The sequence below is a fragment of the Gymnoscopelus braueri genome, assembly GCF_963280865.1.
Source record: "Gymnoscopelus braueri genome assembly, chromosome: 7".
NCBI lineage: Eukaryota > Metazoa > Chordata > Actinopteri > Myctophiformes > Myctophidae > Gymnoscopelus > Gymnoscopelus braueri.
In genome coordinates, this window is record NC_137608.1 from 46,995,845 (window position 1) to 47,016,662 (window position 20,818).

Here is a 20,818-nt window from a genome sequence, read left to right on the forward strand (position 1 = left end):
GAATTGTCTGTGTGTCTCTGCACACACACACACACACGCATACAAAGTTTTGGGATTCTCCCTGCTTGTTGTGATGGCTTTCAAGGTCAGCTCAATGCAACAGGAAGAATTGTCTGTGTGTCTCTGCACACACACACACACACACACACGCATACAAAGTTTTGGGATTCTCCCTGCTTGTTGTGATGGCTTTCAAGGTCAGCTCAATGCAACAGGAAGAATTGTCTGTGTGTCTCTGCACACACACACACACACACACACACACACACACACACACACACACACACACACACACACACACACACACACACACACACACACACACACACACACACACACACACACACACACACACACACACACACACACACACACACACACACACACACACACACACACGCATTGTGTTCCACTAGAGATAACTAGCTGCTCTCATGTGCTCTCATGTGGACCCTGCTAATCCCTCTACACACACACACACACACACACACGCACACGCACACGCACACGCACACACACACACACACACACACACACACACACACACACACACACGCGCACACGCACACGCGCACGCACGCACGCACACACACTACTTGTAATACAGGTCACAGACATGTATAAACTCAGGATTTTACTGCACAAACACACACACATACTGTACACACACCATTTATCCTCTCATCAGTAATCATGTTGCTAATTAACTAGCCAAACGTTGAACACGCAGAGTTCAAGTAGACAGATAATTAAGGAGCGGCAGCAACACATTCGTTAGCATTTTCACGCCAACACAGAAACACACGTCCAGAATACCAAAACCCAAATATTATTAACAGAGGAAGGAGCTTGAACTCATGTGGTTTTGGGTTTTTCATTACAGTTTTTCACAATTGTTAACACACGTTTCTCAAAATAATGACGGCTTTCTCAAAACTGCACACACAAAACTGAAAACCTCACACAAAATGCTAAACCCCACACTGCCTTTGCAAGATGACTCTTTGCCATCAAATCTTTTAACTGTTCACAAAATGGAACTTGTGTTTTCATTTGGTACACACAGCCATATTTTCAAATGACACACACATACCATTCATTACAGTACACACAATAAGCATGTGCTGCACACTACCAAACATTTACAGGACACTGCAGGGCAAAATTGAAAACACAATCATAGAAATGGAACACACCATATGAATGACATTGACGATTTATTTTGTAAAATGACTCAGTGTATGTAGGCCTATGTTATGTAGTCAAACATAAAACAAAACACAAATATGCAGCCAAAAATGTTGTATTTCTCTACATGATTTAGGCATCATGCCTCCGGTTCATGTCTGGCCAGAGGCCCTCATTCACATCATAGGCAATGTTCTCCCTGTCCAAGCAGCGTTGGAAGAAACGCCTCGAGTGGCGCATGAAGCCCTGACAGGCCTCAACAGTGACTAGGGCTGCAATCGATTTTCACGATTTTTGTATAATGACATTTTTCGATTTTGAATTGGAAAAAAAACATATTTTAATCGAGAATCGTTTGTTTTGAAAAAATCGTAAAAGAATCAGAATCGTGACCCCAAAAATCGGAATCGAATCAAATCGTGAGATAGCAGAAGATTCACACCCTAACAGTGACGTCGCCACAAGCCTCCTCCATGGCCTGGAGCAGTGGGACCCGGCTCTGTGGGTTCCGTTCATACTGTATACCTTCCACCTCCAAGCTCAAAATAACTCCTCAATGGGATTCAGGAAAGGAGAATAAGGTGGAAGGTACAGACCGGACAAATGTGGGTGGTCCTGGAACCACTCACGCACTGGAGCAGCCCGGGGGTGCAAATTGCTCACCAGACCTGAATGTTTAGAGATTTGACTATTTGTGTGTTGTAGATTGATGCTTTGAGATTTTACGTGAGAAGTGTGTGCAGCAACTGAACAGTGTGTGTAGTGTTTGGACAACAAGGTGATAATGTAATGATAGTGATGAGTGTAAAGAAGGAAAGTCAGAGTCTAAGGCAGATAAGGGAGTGTGAAGTAGTGCCAAATTGGGTCGAGCGATTAGTACATGAAATTAAGGTTGTGAAAATTGTGCCGAATTTTCGCTTTTTGTGTGTTAACAATTGTGATAAACTGTAACGCTAGAAAAAGACTGTGTGTTCGAGGGGATGCTGTGTAATCGAACGTTTGCAGGTTCCCAACCCAGTGTCAAGGTGTCAATGAGCAAGGCATGGCACAGATCCCCTTGCTTGTTGGCTCCATGGACCACACTCTGGATGACAACGCCATAAGTGAAAGAATTCCTTCTAAATCAGTATTTCTCACACTTTCAAGATTTTTTATTAAAAAAAATATATATAGCAGATGTACAAGCTCGCAGCTGTGAGCTGCAATTTTTGAATAGTAATACCTTTATGTAAATCGCGAACCCATTTTCACAGACACTGACAAAAGGGTCCCGTAAGAGCTTGTCAAAGTGCAAAATATTCAAGCCTGTAGCCCGTTTTATGCATTTTGTGCCATCAAATGTCTTTTTAGGGTTCTGTCCGACTTCTGTAAGGCATTCTGTATTGCCTTTGTGTATGGCAGTGATTCTCAAACTGTTTGGGCTCAGGGTCAAAGTATTCTGCCGCACCCCAGGACTTGCGTCACGGCACACACTTTGAGAAACCCTGGTGTATGGAAAGGTCTGAAGAAGGCTGTGCTGGCCGCTACGCGGGGGTTATCCCAGTTTTTAACAACTTCTATTATGAACTAGCCACATCAATAAAGGCATTTAAACCTTTTTCACCAGAAGAGTGCCTTTTCTCCTTTGTTGCAAGTTTTCAGTCCCCCACCAAAGAGCACTTTTGATACACTTTTTTTAACTTCCGAGCAGTCAGACACTTTCTTTTTTTCGTTTGTAAAGGTCTGTTCGAATGAATCTGCTTCGCCTTGCCTCTCCGACTAACCTCAGAGCTCTGTAAACACGACGTCATCCTCCCAACTGGACATTTTCAACTGCGTTTCTGAACCCTAAGTGGGCACAAAATGCAAGGTGTTGGTTTCGAGATTCAAGTTTTATTTGTCACATGCCGATTTACAAGTGTGCCAGACATATGAACATATATAATACAAAAAAACTAGGTTTAAAAACCTAAGAACCTATATCCATCGTTGGACGACAAATAACTAAAATAGCCGATCGGATATCTCTGATACTTTTTGAATATATATATATATATATATAAGTGTGCCGTGTGTGTGTGTGTGTGTGTGTGTGTGTGTGTGTGTGTGTGTGTGTGTGTGTGTGTGTGTGTGTGTGTGTGTGTGTGTGTGTGTGTGTGTGTGTGTGTGTGCGTGCGTGCGTGTGTGTGCGTGTGTACATATTGTATATAAATCAGAAGCATAATGAAGCAGTTCAATCCAAGCCAACCTGGTGTCCGTAGCAATCTGTCTTATGCACTGCAGCTGACAGATATACGGCTAACCCTTTAAATGAAAGGCCATTACTTATGCAGTAATGACTGCACATTATCAAGTAATATATCAATAAAATAGATCCAACGTACCCTGGAAATTGCTGGGTAATAGGCAATATACCATGCTGTTTTTTCCTTTTTTTTCTTTACAAGTTATGGCGTTTCAAATAAACATACGCTATTTTAAAGTTATAAAGCGGTTATAAATTGCACACACATGCTTGTACAGCACTTAATCATGTCTGTATAATTAATGCACTGTAATTTACAGGGGTTACCTCTGTATCATTTCAGTGCGTTCAGAGGGGACACATTTTAATGCACGATGAAGAACAGAGTGCCCCAACACACACACACACACACACACACACACACACACACACACACACACACACACACACACACACACACACACACACACACACACACACACACACACACACACACACACACACACACACACACACACACACACACACACACACACACAAAGATAAATTGTCATCTCCCTCTCACTCTGTGCTCTCGTGACCCACTCCACATTTCACTGTCTCTCTTTCACTCCTCCCTCTAATGCTTTCCCTCCATCCCCCCTTTCTGTTATTTCTGTGTCCTTCCCTCTCCCTTCATTCCCCTCCCTCTCTCCCTCTCTCCCTCTGTCTCTCTTTCCCCCTTCTCTCTTTGTGCTCATGAATCTCTCTCTGCCTGCTTATACCCCCCTCTCTCTCTCTCTCTCTCTCTCTCTCTCTCTCTCAGTCTCTCTCCGTGTCTCTCCATCTTGTCAGCAGTTTATCATAATCACATCACCTACTGTGTGATGGAGCACACTTAAGGCTTATTAGTTGTCACACACACACACACACACACACACACACACACACACACACACACACACACACACACTTCTCTCTCACACACACGCACAACACGCACGCACGAGAGAAATGATACCCACTTAAGCCTTATTACATGTCTGACTCTGGCTGTTGCATGGAAGATTATCCATGTTACTGAATGCCAGGGCAGAGGGGAACGCTCTGGAGACCACGCACGCACACGCGCACACACACACACACACACACACACACACACACACACACACACACACACACACACACACACACACACACACACACACACACACACACATGTACATACACCGGATAGAGAGACTTGAATTTAAAATGAATACACGATAGTATGGAGTGGGATCAAATTTAATAGATTAGGAAACAAACAGGAGAGGACATGAGGGGAGGAGAGGAGAGGAGAGGAGAGGAGAGGAGAGGAGAGGAGAGGAGAGGAGAGGAGAGGAGAGGGAAGGGGACAGGACAGGACGGGACGGGAGGAGAGGAGAGGAGAGGAGATTCTTTATCTCCGTTACATCTCAGCAGCACAGAGTCTTTCACAACACCAGAGTACTGCAGGGGGTTGTAAGACAAAGTGGATGTGGATGTAGCTGAAGTGGCCACCCATTGCCTCTGTGTGTGTGTGTGTGTGTGTGTGTGTGTGTGTGTGTGTGTGTGTGTGTGTGTGTGTGTGTGTGTGTGTGTGTGTGTGTGTGTGTGTGTGTGTGTGTGTGTGTGTGGCAGGTGGCAGCTAGGACAAGGTGAACAGTGCGGTGTAGCAAAACCATTTGTTTCCCTCAGCTCTCCTTAAATGACCTACAGAACAAACCATAGTACCGCACAAATACACACACCTACACACACACGCACACGCACACGCACACACACACACACACGCACACACACACACACACACACACACCACACCACACACACACACACACACACACACACACACACACACACACACACACACACACACACACACAGTAGAATACATGCATCTTTTAACCACTGAATGGGAATATCAATTAGAAAATGCTTAGAGCCAAGATATCTGACCTCTGTTCTCATTTTACTCTCCTGTTCTCATTCCCTCTAATCTAATCTCCTCTCATCACAACTCCTCTCCTCTCCTCTCGTGATTCTCAACCTGTGGGCTGGGGACCACTGGTGGGCCGCGAGGGTATTGGAAGTGGGTCCCAAAATTATTGCAGAATTAAATTAATTTAATGAATTCATGAAAGCAAACGGGTTAGGATAAGGATAATTCCTTTTAACAGGACGTTCATGAAAGTCCTTGCGGGCTTGTTTCCAATGAGGGCCTGTGAGCAATTAGGGGTTAAGAGTCTTGCTCAGGGACAAATTTCATTTCATCGACACATATGCTGGCGTGGCCTGGAATCGTACCTGGGGCAACCAGGGCCTCTGGCTCCCTAGGCGGGCTCACTAACCACTCAGCTATGGCCGCCCCTTAGGGTTAGGGTTTTACTCCGATCTGTGCTTCTGGGGGTCCCTGGAACAACATATTTTGAGATGGGGGGTCCGCGGCGAAATACTTATCATTTTGGGGGGTCCTTGACATGAAAAAGTTGGAGCACCACTGATAACGACACACTGTTAGGATTTCGAAAACATTTTCAGATAATGTCGTTGCTGTCCGGCAGGAACCAGCTAACTCCATTTTTCCGCTTTTGCATTTTTTTTCCATAAATCAGTGCTATTGAACACCCTTTACGTCTGTGTGTTGGTAAAACAAATTATTGAACCAATGAAAAGTATTGAAAAGTGCTTCTGACAAAACCAGCTAACTCCTTTGGATCCTCAAACTTTCTGCTAAACCAGCTAACTCCACCAAAGGGGGGTGGAGTTAGCTGGTTTTGTGGACTCCAGGCTCCACCCCCTTTTGACCTCCAACCTCATTGTGAGCTTGGAGGTCCATTCAGCTGTTCTTATCAATGATGAACAAAACCTCCTAACTCCACTTTTTGTTTTGTTTTTGTCATTTCCTGAAAAATGAACATTTTAGAGTTAGCTGGTTCCTGCCGGACAGCAGAGATATGTATTTGGCCGCAAAAATATATATATATTCAAAGATTTAAACAAATGTTCAAGATTTTTCAGAAATAGCAGATCTACAAGCTCATAGTGCCACGCTATGAGCTTGTATATCTGCTATTTTTGAAAGGCCAAATCTCCTCAAAGACTCCTCTCACCTGTGTGATCTCTGATCAACTCCTGACTTCTCCTTTTCCATGTCTCCTTCTATCATGACTCAACTGTGACCCCCCCGCCCCTCCCCCCACCAACCCTTTAGCCATATTTGATGAAACCCATTCCAGCACCATGAAAAAAGGCAGCATTTTGGTCCAGACTCTGATAGACAACTATAGTGCGATGCCCTTTCGGGGGCATGGCCGCCATTCGGGAACACATGCACGTCCAGAGCGGGACGGTTCTGGAGGCTCATCCTATCGACTCTGATCGACATTCGACACTGCACTCCATCGGGTCCTCAGCAATACACCCGCTAAGTGTGAGAGCGATCGGATGAACGGTTCTTGTGATATGCGACAGTCATACATAGAAGTGTGTACATACATACTGTACATACAGACAGACAGACAGACAGAAATACATACATACATACATACATACATACATACATACAATACATACAATACAATACATACAATACATACATACATACATACATACATACATACATACATACATACAATACATACAATACATACATACAATACATACATACATTACATACATACATACAATACATACAATACATACAATACATACAATACATACATTACATACAATGCATACATTACATACATTACATACAATACATACATACATACATACATACATACATACATACATACAATACATACAATACATACATACATACATACATACATACATACATACATACATACAATACATACAATACATACATACATACATACATACATACATACATATCGTCACTGTCAGGGTGGAAACATATGTCCAAAACTGTCACTTTTTAGGATTCGAATAAAAAAATAGCTTAAGTAGCAGATCTACAAGCTGAAAATGTGTCGTTTTGTGCCGTGTTTCGAGCTTGCGGATCTGATATTTTCAATACTTTTGTGTGGCGCCTTAGTATTATCGAGCAGGGCGTTCATTTATGAAACAAACACAAAAAAGGTAAAATATGGAGATAATCGTTTTTTGCCCGATATATACGTAAGTACTTACATACATACATACATGCAATCCCGGAATTCATAGATACTAGACCATACCCGTCGGGGGATATGAGCACCACACGTGTGTGTCATGGTCCGCTTGTTTCACGGATTTGGCATCACCGGCGCTTGTTTGATGCACATGATTTGGCAACCCTGGAGCCAGCCAACACAAACACGCTAATAAACAGCAGACATTAGGGAAAATCGAAAAACGGGCTTCGGTTTTCCGTGCACATGGTAATGGTCAATGGCTGTGTGCAAATTCAGATCAATTGCTCCAGCCATTATGAGGAGAACCGGGCAGAACTGATTTTGGGCACAGACAGACAAGAGCTACAGACGCAGAGAGCTTCAGACGCACAGAGCTTCAGACGCACAGAGCTTTGTAGAATTATAGGAGGATTTAGATCAAAAACAGGAAGACGTTGTCACCAGCGGAGGGTGACCCATGAGTAAAGATAAAAAACAACCTGGCCCCGCCTCCTCAATGAACATTCTCAAGTTTTCTCATCAGGGTCGTCTTCGGCATGCCTGTGTGTGTAAAAAATACAAAAAAGAATCCCCCGTATAGCCCCTCTCCCGGGGTGCAAAAGTTTAAATCCGAAAAACTCTTGTTCCGTGAGTTGAAACCCACAGGAGCCGGTTGTCCATTGTTATGGTAATGTGCGGCTGTGAGCTGGGGACGTTATCTGTGTGGAAGTGATAAATCGGCACAATCTGTCATTTTGTCAGCCGTAAATCCCTACAGTCGGCGACTGGGATGTGGCGGAGATAGGATTCGGGTACACCAGCTTTAGTCTAGATCAGGGCTCTATCAACTTTTTTGTTTTGGGTTTTTTTTTTCTCTGCATGGAAGATATCTGTTCTCTCGGAGGGGACAGAGCCGAGGAGAATATTGTTGCCGTCGCGGTAGAAACCTCTCATATCCATATTCTAAGTTTTTCATTTTTTTTCTTAAATTACCGGCTTGGTTGATCATACTACAGCGTCCCACGAAAGCATCAAAAGCAGTAGATCTACAAGCTCGAAACGCGGCGCGAAGCGACGCGTTTCGAGCTTGTAGATCTGCTACTTTTGCCGTTTTGGTATATGAATCCTGAAAAGTAGAAGTTGTGGATATATGAGCTTTCCACCTGACAAGAGACGATATATGGCTGTTCCTGGAGGGGGTGTGCATTGTGTACCCCTCGAAAAGTAGACCTGGGACACGTTTTTATGAGCTGTCCCCATAATGCCGAATTGTTCCCCGCCACCATCCTTCAATCTTTCTTTTGTCCCCCTTCTCTCTCTCTCTCTCTCTCCTTCTCTCTCTCCTTCTCCCTCATCTCTCTTTCCGTCCTCTGCAGATATAAGTGGTGAATATTCATGAGGTTGTCATTTGCATTACTGTGGCTCCTGAAAGGAGCACAGTACACAATGGTACACAAAGGTGACAGCCGTCAAACTCAGAAGGCTGCTCCAGAGTGTGTGTGTGTGTGTGTGTGTGTGTGTGTGTGTGTGTGTGTGTGTGTGTGTGTGTGTGTGTGTGTGTGTGTGTGTGTGTGTGTGTGTGTGTGTGTGTGTGTGTGTGTGTGTGTGTGTGTGTGTGTGTGTGTGTGTGTGTGTGTGTGTGTGTGTTGTTGAGGGCCAAATGTCCCCACAAATAGAATATGGGAAATAGACATTTTCCTGCTTTAAGGTTACAAAAGATTTTTGAGCGGTGCCAGCCGCTCCAACAAGTGACCGAGTGTGACCGTGAATACTTGAAAGTTGTTAAAATTAGTAAAAATAAATAAAAGTTGTTCAAATTAGTAAAAAAAACTTAGTAAATACAAATGTTATAAAATGTCATTAAAAGTCGATAAATTGAGTAACATAAAAAGTAACTACTTTAAGTAAAAGTACTTAAGTCACTAAACTGAGTACAAATACTACATAAAATGAACACACTTGAGTAATTAAAGTAAGTAAAAAGTTATTAATTTAAGTGTAACTATTAAAAGTTAATAAATCATTAAAAATACTTCAAAGTAACTAAATAAACCTAAATTGCACACATACGGTATGGGGCACTACAGCAGTGTTACAGCGGTTTCTAACATTTCAAATGGTCATAACTCAGTGACCATTGCTCTAATCAGTGCAAATAGTACCGCCTGAATACCAGCACCCACACATCAAATACAGTAGTAACGTCTGAATACCAGCACCCACACATCAAATACAGTAGTAACGTCTGAATATCAGCACCCACACATCAAATACAATAGTACCGCCTGAATACCAGCGCCCACACATCAAATACAGTAGTAACGTCTGAATACCAGCGCCCACGCATCAAATACAGTAGTACCGTCTGAATACCAGCGCCCACACATCAAATACAGTAGTACCGTCTGAATACCAGCGCCCACACATCAAATACAGTAGTAACGTCTGAATACCAGCACCCACACATCAAATAGAGTAGTACCACCCAAATACCAGCGGCCACACATCAAATAGAGTAGTACCGCCTGAATACCAGCACCCACACATCAAATAGAGTAGTACCGCCTGAATACCAGCGCCCACACATACATCACACTGCTGGGTGACCTACCTTCAAGTGGCGTTGTTGAGCAGCCTTGAAATGAATGGACAAGGATTAAAGTATTTTTAGAGATACGTTTACTATTAAAAATAATTTCAGGTTGGTGTTAGACATCTAGAAGTTAGGTCTAGGGCTTGGATTTAGAGTTAAACATGATTTATACTTAGTTGCGTGCCAGCCTCATGCACCAAAAAATGGCTGATCTAATAAGCTTGTAGATCTGTTATTTTTCAGCTTTAGGTTTATCATAAAATGGCTAAATTAATTAAAAACGGCATTCCGAAAATATCGGTCCTAAAATGTTGATCTCCACACAAGTATAGTGATATAAACCTGCGTGCGTGTGTGTGTGTGTGTGTGTGTGTGTGTGTGTGTGTGTGTGTGTGTGTGTGTGTGTGTGTGTGTGTGTGTGTGTGTGTGTGAGAGAGATATACAGTATGTTTGTGAGAATTAAATGACCCACATTCCTGCCTCTTGTAATATATGGCCTCTATATCATACCAACGGTTCGACCCAGAAACAACCAACATTGAACTTTAAACATTATTTTGACTGATGAAGACAACACCTCGTTTTCAGGGAAAAAAGGGGTTACTATACCTACTATTGTGGTATACTGGGTTAATATAATTTACTACCACTGCCTTATCATCACTTTATTAATGTATTGTTTTGTTTTATATTTGGATACTCAACACTTTTGTCAAGGGTTTTTTTCTTGGGAGTTTTTCCCTCCCCGATTTGATGGTTGTTTAGTTTATTTTGTTAAATGTGGGACATGTAAAGCCCACATTTAACCCTTGACTAAAGAATATACAACTACTCACATCATGACTTGATCGTTCATTCATGTAGGAGGGCAGGTATGGGGTTCACACACACCTATTTCTCACACAGAGAAACTAATGATACTTAATGATGGCCCAGAAAACATATTGCCGTACACGAGCAGCAAAGAGAAGGCAAGCTAGAAAAGACACCAGCGAATAAGACTGACCAATCGAAAAACAAATCAATAATTCCCCCAAAAAAAAGCCTTACCTCAGAGTGAGCTGCTCCACGTTGGAGTTGCTCCTCATGTAGATTCCAAAGGACACGGTCTTCCCGAGGCGCACCGGGCTGGGCGGCACCGCCACCTCCACGTTCTCGTCCAGCCTCAGCCTCTCCCCTTTGGCCGTGACGGGGCCCACCGCGAGCGCCACGGTGCCCGCCCTCTGCATGTCCCGCAAACCCCCGTCGTCCGCCACCGGGGGGCTCCACTGTCCGGCCGGCCCCCCCAGGCCCAGGCCGCCGCCTCCGAGCGGCCCGGCGTTCGCGCTCCGACCCCTCCACGGCTCGTTGACGACGGCGGGGCACTCCTCGCCGGGGGCGCCCTCCACCGGCACGACGGAGTAGTACACCTCCACGGAGGGCAGAGCGACGTCGGCGAGTCTCTTACGGACTTGGGTCGGCGGGTCGAACCAGGCGGAGGGGAGCTCCAGGCGGACCACGCAGACTCCGGGGACGCCCACGAGCCGGCAGCCCGCCGACGGGGCCGGCTCGGCGGGGTCGCGGACGGCCAAGGCCCTGATGCAGGGGAGGAGGGACGGGGGAGGGGGGTCGGGCTCGTCCCAGCGCCGCCCTGCCAGGTAGAACAGCACCTGTGGGGAAAAGAAGAGCACGTGGAAACTCAATGGATGGATTACGACCATTTTCATGCAATATCACAGTCATACTGTGTAACATTCATGTTAGCAGTGTTTTTGGCGACACCTCTGGTAGCTCTGTCGTCATTACAGCGTCTGTCCATAGAACTGTGATTCCCGGAATTCCAGTTTAAACCAAAATGTACAAAAACGGACCTCTAAAATGAATGCTGCAGGGTCCTGTATGTATTTATTTAAAATAAATAAACTTTTTTGTTTTGTTTATTTGAGAAAGTTACACTTTCTTGTTTTGTTCATTTGAGAAAGTTACACAGTATGACTTTAACATTGATTCACTCGGGAATGCTGGGTGATAACTAGTTTATTTGCACTTATAATATGCACTTATTTATGCACAAAGGCAACACGAACACAACATTTTGATCAACATTTTGATCAACACTGTAATCAACACGGTCTGTAACATTACTGTCAACACAGTCTGTAATAGGTTACATTACTGTCAATACGGTCTGTAATAGGCTACATTACTGTCAACACGGTCTGTAATAGGCTACATTACTGTCAACACGGTCTGTAATAGGCTGCATTACTGTCAACACGGTCTGTAATAGGCTGCATTACTGTCAACACGGTCTGTAATAGGCTGCATTACTGTCAACACGGTCTGTAATAGGCTGCATTACAGTCAACACGGTCTGTAATAGGCTGCATTACTGTCAACACGGTCTGTAATAGGCTGCATTACTGTCAACACGGTCTGTAATAGGCTACATTACTGTCAACACGGTCTGTAATAGGCTACATTACTGTCAACACGGTCTGTAATAGGCTACATTACTGTCAACACGGTCTGTAATAGGCTACATTACTGTCAACACGGTCTGTAATAGGCTACATTACTGTCAACACGGTCTATAATAGACTACATTACTGTCAACACGGTCTATAATAGGCTACATTACTGTCAACACGGTCTGTAATAGGCTACATTACTGTCAACACGGTCTGTAATAGGCTACATTACTGTCAACACGGTCTGTAATAGGCTACATTACTGTCAACACGGTCTGTAATAGGCTACATTACTGTCAACACGGTCTGTAATAGGCTACATTACTGTCAACACGGTCTGTAATAGGCTACATTACTGTCAACACGGTCTGTAATAGGCTACATTACTGTCAACACGGTCTGTAATAGACTACATTACTGTCAACACGGTTTGTAATAGACTACATTACTGTCAACACGGTTTGTAATAGACTACATTACTGTCAACACGGTCTGTAATAGACTACATTACTGTCAACACGGTCTATAATAGGCTACATTACTGTCAACACGGTCTGTAATAGGCTACATTACTGTCAACACGGTCTGTAATAGACTACATTACTGTCAACACGGTCTGTAATAGACTACATTACTGTCAACACGGTCTATAATAGACTACATTACTGTCAACACGGTCTGTAATAGACTACATTACTGTCAACACGGTCTATAATAGACTACATTACTGTCAACACGGTTTGTAATAGACTACATTACTGTCAACACGGTCTATAATAGACTACATTACTGTCAACACGGTCTGTAATAGACTACATTACTGTCAACACGGTTTGTAATAGGCTACATTACTGTCAACACGGTCTGTAATAGACTACATTACTGTCAACGCGGTTTGTAATAGACTACATTACTGTCAACACGGTCTGTAATAGGCTACATTACTGTCAACAAGGAACTGCACTTGTGAACAAAAGGGTAGTCCCATTGGGATTTCCCAACAGTGTGGGGAGAGAGTTGGCAGAAAACATGACCTGCCAAGCCATTCCACAGCCATTCTCTGAACAACTGAAGGTCACTCTTTTTTCTCCCAATCTGTGTTTTGGTTCCTTGGAGCCTGGATAAACTTCTCAGATATTAATTTGACTAATCCATCTGCAGAAGCCATGTTTAATAGCCAATCTTTGTCAATGTTTGACATGCTGTGTTCCTTCAGTAGTGAGCTCACTCTCACTGGCCGTCCGCTAAAAGCCTTTAGAGTTACACTGAGTTGGTGTCATGCATGGAAAATACCAGAGCTACAAGCTCACAACACATTGTGAGCTTGTACGTGCAATGTTATGTGTAAAACACCGGCGAGCAAACAAGTAGAAATCAGACATCACTATAGTTTGCAACGATTGGTCATTTTCCGCATCGGCTGCCGTATCAGCCCTTGGGACAATACGGCTTCAGCTTGTGCTGATGGGTCAGCTGTCGTACTATCCCTATAGGGCTGACGAGCCGAGATTATCACGCTCTCGGTCAATTTATCCTCCACACCCAGGGCAAATAAATGCTAGGTATGTGATAAAACTATTTATTGCATTCCCCATTATTGCTTTCAGGGACTGCTACTACAAGTAAAATGTATGGAAGAGGAGGCACCATTTTGCTTCCCAAGTAAGCACTCACTGGGGAAGCAAAATGATGCCCATAAAATGTATTTAGAGTGAAATGAGTATCTAAATCTCCAAGTACTAAGAAAAAAATATATAAATACAGTACATAATAGTCTATACTAACAGTGGTGGGAGGCACTGCGCTCAAGTAAAGTATTTTCATTTTTACTGCTCCACTACATCTCAGAGGCAAATATGGCACTTTTTACTACTACTAATAACCATTATTTGACAGGTTAGTTAGTTACTTGGTAGATTTAGATTAATATAAAATATACATTTAACATATACATTATGATTTATTAGTATAGGTTAAAGCGGCACTATGTCACTTTTTGAATTCATAAATTGTAATTTTGTCCAATGTGTATGGTAGAGTATGTTAATACAATATAACGTATACAATTGGGGTGGTTGCATTTGTTCTCCCTGCTCTTCTATTGAGACGTTTAGATCCTGTGTCTAGGTGAGACACGACCTTAGACACAATCCTGTTTCTGGTTTGACACAAATTTTGATCTGAAGGTCAAGATTCAATTTCTCCCCAGAGCAAGCAGGCAGACTCTATTAGCTCAATGGTAAAACATGTCAGCACTTGTGCGGGAGCCCGGGTTCAAATCCGGGGTAGAAGAGGAAAGTTACAAGCTACCCAGCAGCACATGAAGTCATTACAATCAGCCTACACACACATCAATGCATTAATTCCAATCGAACGATATGAATTTGAGACGGGCCATTCTGCTTTATGAGTGATTTTACGTTTGGTAACTGTAAACTTATATTTTGGTTTGAAAACTTTTGAACTATTCAAGTAACATTTTATATTTCTGTATAACACAAAGTCTTATATAAACACCTGATCGGCTCAGAGACGGGTGTGTAGACAGGGATCAACGTAGAGAATGAAATAAAATGACCTGCACACTGTCTACACTTGCACAATAGGAACACCTTTATTTAAGCAACGTTTCAGTCACATATATACCTTCTTTAGGCATCTGCTTGAAGATCTGAGATGCCTGAAGAAGGTCTATGGTATGTGACTGAAACGTTGCTTAAATAAAAGTGTTCCTATTGTGCAAGTGTAGACGGTGTGCAGGTAATTTTATTTTATTCTCTATATTTCTGTGTAAAACATTTTATACAGGACCTTTACATTACTAACCCTAACCCTACCCTGGGGTCCCAATGTGGGGCATATCATTATTGTATGTCTCTACAAGTTCACAACATGCGTCACTGCGACGCGTTGTGAACTTGTAGATCTGCTATTTTCAAATAGCCAATGCATATAGGGTTAAAGTGGTTAAACGGTGATTTTGAAAATAGCAGATCTACAAGCTCACAATGGGTCGCAAGATCAGCTATTTTCAGCAAAGATATTTAATGTAGAGCGAAAAAAAATAGCAGATCTACAAGCTCGTAGCGCACGAGCTTGTAGATCTGCTATTTATTTTGAAAAATCGTGTGCAAATCTTTGAATATTTTTAAAAATGTTTTTTAAAGCGAACATTTTTAACTCAAATCTTTGCTTCAGGGGATTCTAAAAATGCCTTCTAAATCCTACATTTTTTTTTAAAACACCTTATGTTATGAAAATACACTTGCAAAGAGCGCTGAGGGACTCCCAACAACGTCAAACGATCAGTACCTGGATCCACGGGCGCGTGGAGCCCACTCTGGGCAGCACCACGTGACCTTTGACCTTCCAGTTGAGGGTCACCTGGCTGGCGGCGGAGGCGGCGGAGGGCAGGAGGCGCGGGGGCGGTCCCTGCAGCAGCTCCAGCGGGACGGGCTGCTCGGCGCTCAGGTTGCCGTAGCTGCAGTTGACGGCGGGCAGCGAGGAGGACGCGGCGCCTGCCCCGGCGCCCGCCTCCAGCCGGTGGAGGAAGAAGGGCTCGGTGCGGGCGTACAGGCTGCCGTTGCGCATCGCGTCCTGGCCGGCGTCCCGCAGGAAGTAGGCCGAGTCGGCGCCGCTGAGCTGGCACTGGACGGGCAGGTACGTGGGGAGGGACGAGGAGAAGCGGGACGCCTGCTGGGACGAGTCCTGAGCGCCGCCGCCCGCCGATCCTCCTCCTCCTCCTCCTCCTCCTCCTCCTCCTCCTCCTCCTCCCGCTCCGGCTCGACTGTCAGATACTGAGGAGAGAGGAGAAGGAGAGCAACGGTTATTATAGTTTTGGCACTTTTCGTTAGTTTGGCATTTTTTTTCGTTTAGACTTTTCGCTTTCGATTTGAGTTGGGTTTTGATCCGTTTTTCAAAGTGGGTTTGATGTTTGTATAGTTTTTTGAGGAGGCTTAGAGTTTTAGTTCAGTTTTTTATTTGTTTTAGTGTTATTTATTGTAATATGAGGTATTCAGGAGCAAGAATCAAAAAGTTAATTATTATCTTTTTTAAATGCAAAAGTACAAGCTCACAACGCGTTGCTTTGCGACGCTTGGTGAGCTTGCGCATCTGCATTTTTTTTACATCTGCAAACTTTTACAACGGGGCGTAAAATTTGCACAGCTAAGCTATTGGCAAATAAATGATTTAATATCCATCCAAAAATGTTGGGCTCACGTACTAAATACTGACAAAGACAACATTTTTTGATATTTTCTCTAGAGGCGAGAGGGAGAGAGGAGAGGAGAGGAGAGGAGAGGAGAGGAGAGGAGAGGAGAGGAGAGGAGAAGGAGAGATTAATGGCGCCGTGATGACGAAAAGTGCAGAGAAAGAGGCCGTTAGCCCGGGCGAACGCTGACATCATCGTTTAAGGATGTGACCCGGGGTGAGGCGTGGAGAGGCATCCATTTCATCAAACTATGTGTAAGCAAGAAACATTGTCCTGTGTAATGCATTTCCATTGTCTCCGCGGCACATGCGCGCGCGCACACACACACACACACACACACACACACACACACACACACACACACACGCGTGCAACGTGGCACTCTGTGCCGCGTTATGAGCTTGCATAACTGATTTATTTTTATAGCCAAAGAAATCCTAAAATTACACATATGCGTGTTCCCAGTCTTAATGGATTAAACCATAAAACAACATTTCATGAGGAAAAGGAAAGTTGTCTATTTCTCAAATTCTGCTATACTTGTGGGGACAAATGTGTCTCTCACAAGTATAGTAATATACGAGTACACACACACACATACACACACACACACACACACACACAGAGACACACAAGCGCGGCATCAAATCTTTCACTCACGTGCACACACGCATCACAACGTGCTGACACACACATATGGCGGTGGAGGTGCGGAGACAAAGCCTCGGCGGTACAAGCATAAATGTGCGCGGGGGGGGGGGAGGGGGGGGGCATTAGCTTCCAGCCCTCTGTATGTCCCATTACTCATACAAGCGTAAGCAGATAGCCTTATGCTCCCATGGTGCTCTGCATAAATGCATAGCCTATTTGGATTCTCTCTCTCCATTTGAAATGCATTACGCCAGCACACACGCGTGTGTGTGTGTGTGTGTGTGTGTGTGTGTGTGTGTGTGTGTGTGTGTGTGTGTGTGTGTGTGTGTGTGTGTGTGTGTGTGTGTGTGTGTGTGTGTCTCATCACTGTCGGGCAGAAACCTCTCATGTCCATATATTAGATTGTTTGCGTTTTTTCGTAAATTAACGCCCTACTTGATCATACTACAGCGTCACACAAAAGCATCAAGAGTAGCAGATACAGAGCTTGTAGATCTGCTATTTTTAAATTTGAATCCTGAAAAGTAACAGTTTTGAACATACAAGGTTTCCACCCCACAGAGACGTATACATACAGGTACATACAGGTACATACGTACACACACACACACGCACGCACGCACGCACGCACGCACGCACGCACGCACGCACGCACGCACGCACGCACGCGCGCGCACGCACGCACGCACGCGCACGCACACACACACACACACACACACACACACACACACACACACACACACACACACACACACACACACACACACACACACACACACACACACTCACACACACACAAACAGAGGAGATGGCATATTTGGCTGTTCTGCATTCACGGCAGAGAGCACTTTATTTGCATGCGTTAACATGAAATCAGTTTTTCTTTTAGAGTGACACGAGGGTTTTTAACCACTTTGACCAGCCGGGAATTGGTGTTGGATTTCAGTCGTCGGGCAGAGACAAAGTAATCATACAAGACAGTGTGAATATAATCCCCCCAGAGACCACCAGGGATGAGGGTGTGTAGGACAGCAGGTGCATGTATACAGTCACATCCTGAGGGTCAGGAGTTTGGCGTTTGTTGGGTATTTTATCGATTTTTCGCCGGGACTAAATAGGCTCTATGCACAGCAGCCATATTGGAAATGAATTGCGCCTCTTCCTTAACCCTTTAAGACCTGAAGCCGATTCTACATGTCTCCTGAATCCCAACAGTATTCTGAAAAAACATATGTTTCTATATCAGTGGTTCTCAAACTTTTTCATGTCAAGGACCCCTAAAATGATATGTATTTGGCCGCGGACCCCTATCTCAAAATATTTTGTTCCATATTTTGTCCCCAGAAGCAAAGATTTGAGTTTAAAATGTTCGCTTTAAAAATATATATATTCAAAGATTTGCACACATTTTCACGATTTTTCTAAAATAGCAGATCTACAAGCTTGTAGCGCGGCACTCGGTGCCGCGCTATGAGCTTGTAGATCTGCTATTTTTGAATAGCCCAAAGTGTAAAATAATGCTTTTTAGCTCAAATCAAAAAATGACACAGTTCCAGGTCTTAATGGGTTAATTCGTTCACAGGTGTTACCAATGACACTAATGAAGGCTCTGTTCCATTCTGGTCAAACAGAGTCAGGTGCATGTTGGCTCACTGGAAACACTCTGCTACACCAGTGGGTCTCAAAGTGTGGTCCAGGGACCCTCATGGTTCCTTGAGGGGGTTCCAAATGGCCCCTTACGGGTGTGTAACTCTGAGAGTGTACCGATGGAACTAAAATGGACCCATAAGGGTTCATTTGGTTTGGATTGCGTTATCCTTTTAACGATCTTTGTAAACCGTACCTCAGTACAATCTGCAAACTGTTGATAAAGTATTCAATCAATCATTCAATCCCTTTAAGTGTTTGTAACCCTTTTGTGTTGTGTATTTTAACTCATGTCTGTATGAGCTACGGGACACCAGCATTTCCCTCTGGGATTAACCACTTAAAATGGGTAACTGGAGTCCCTCAGGGCTCAATACTAGTGTATTTTCTGTTATTGTGGGGAAAGCCTTCGCTGAAAATAGCCGATCGACAAGCTCACAACGCGACGTCGCGTTGTGAGCTTGTCGATCGGCTATTTTCAGCGAAAGCTTTCCCCACAATACCGATGCTGGGGTTTAAGTGGTTAATAAAGTATCTATCTATCTAAAGCCACCGAATGAATACTTTGATGTGAAATATTCGCAGACGCATATTTGGATCGTTTATTCATCATGACGACCTTTACAAACGGATAAATTAACACTGAGGATTTGACTGTGAACTCATCTCGTGACGGCATATTAAATCCGTTTTCCGAAACCGTGTCTCGTGGCGGTGCACCTAGCCTTTGTGTTGCATGCTGAACGCGGCTCGCTTATACACGCATAATAAGCCGAAACAGATTAATTTCATGTATTTGTATTACAAACAAGCACAGCACACACATTATGCTGATCCCCCAGACACAAATATGTTTGCACATATTGATATCTTTACATACTAAATTGCCTATCAGCATGTGGTTACACCTACCTACATTATGGGAGAAAACGTGCGTGCGCGCACACGCACACATACACACACACACACACACACACAAATAACCCAGGTGGAATAAGTTAATGTGTGCGTGCGTGTGCGTGCGTGCACGTGCGTGCGTGCGTGCATGTGTGTGTGTGTGTGTGTGTGTGTGTGTGTGTGTGTGTGTGTGTGTGTGTGTGTGTGTGTGTGTGTGTGTGTGTGGTGCACGTTTTGCCTGCGTAGGTGGGTGTTTGTGTATCCTAGTGTAGCAGAGTGTGAAAATATAATGAGTTTGGGACATTGTGTAGAAGAGCTGTCTGGGCCTGTCTGGGGCCGGTCACATTAAAACTGCTTTACCATTATATTATATTATACATTATATTATATTATACATTTAGAACCACACAAGGCTGACTGTGGTGTCCAGGCCATGAAGACTAGGATGAGAGAGAGAGAGAGAGAGAGAGAGAGAGAGAGAGCACAGAGAGCTAGCAGGGGAATGAGTGATGTAAAAATGTTACAAGCTTTTGTCTCGATGAAGCTCATCGATTGTTTGCGAACGCGGGAGGAGGCGCGGCGAAGCCGCGCCTCCGACCAAGTGGAGCTTACTATGTAACCCTGCTTGGGTTGTGTCTCTGTCTGTGTCTCCGTGTGCACTGCCTGTGTGCAGCTCCTCTGAGATAAGTAAATGTCCAATTTAGACGTACCATACATCAAATGAAAGGTCTTTGAAAACTGAACACACCTGTCAAGGTTGCGTTTAAGCCCGCCCCTTCCCCCGGAAGCCACGCCCCGGAGAAGGCTCCTAAAAACTCCCCATTGAAACCCCAT

At 44.0% G+C, this 20,818-nt stretch overlaps 1 protein-coding gene across 1 annotated transcript in view; it reads right to left on the minus strand.

Moving 5' to 3' along the window:
- LOC308089073 (transmembrane protein 132C-like) overlaps nucleotides 1–16,182 on the minus strand; it is a gene marked incomplete at its 3' end in the record, with an annotated part of 204,933 nt that extends 188,751 nt beyond the window's left edge. The window contains 2 exon segments of the mRNA XM_080433646.1: nucleotides 11,177–11,775; nucleotides 15,889–16,182. Of these exon segments, the coding sequence (XP_080289772.1) occupies nucleotides 11,177–11,775; nucleotides 15,889–16,167 (878 nt within the window). The 5' untranslated portion in view covers nucleotides 16,168–16,182.
- Nucleotides 16,183–20,818: the final 4,636 nt, after the last annotated feature.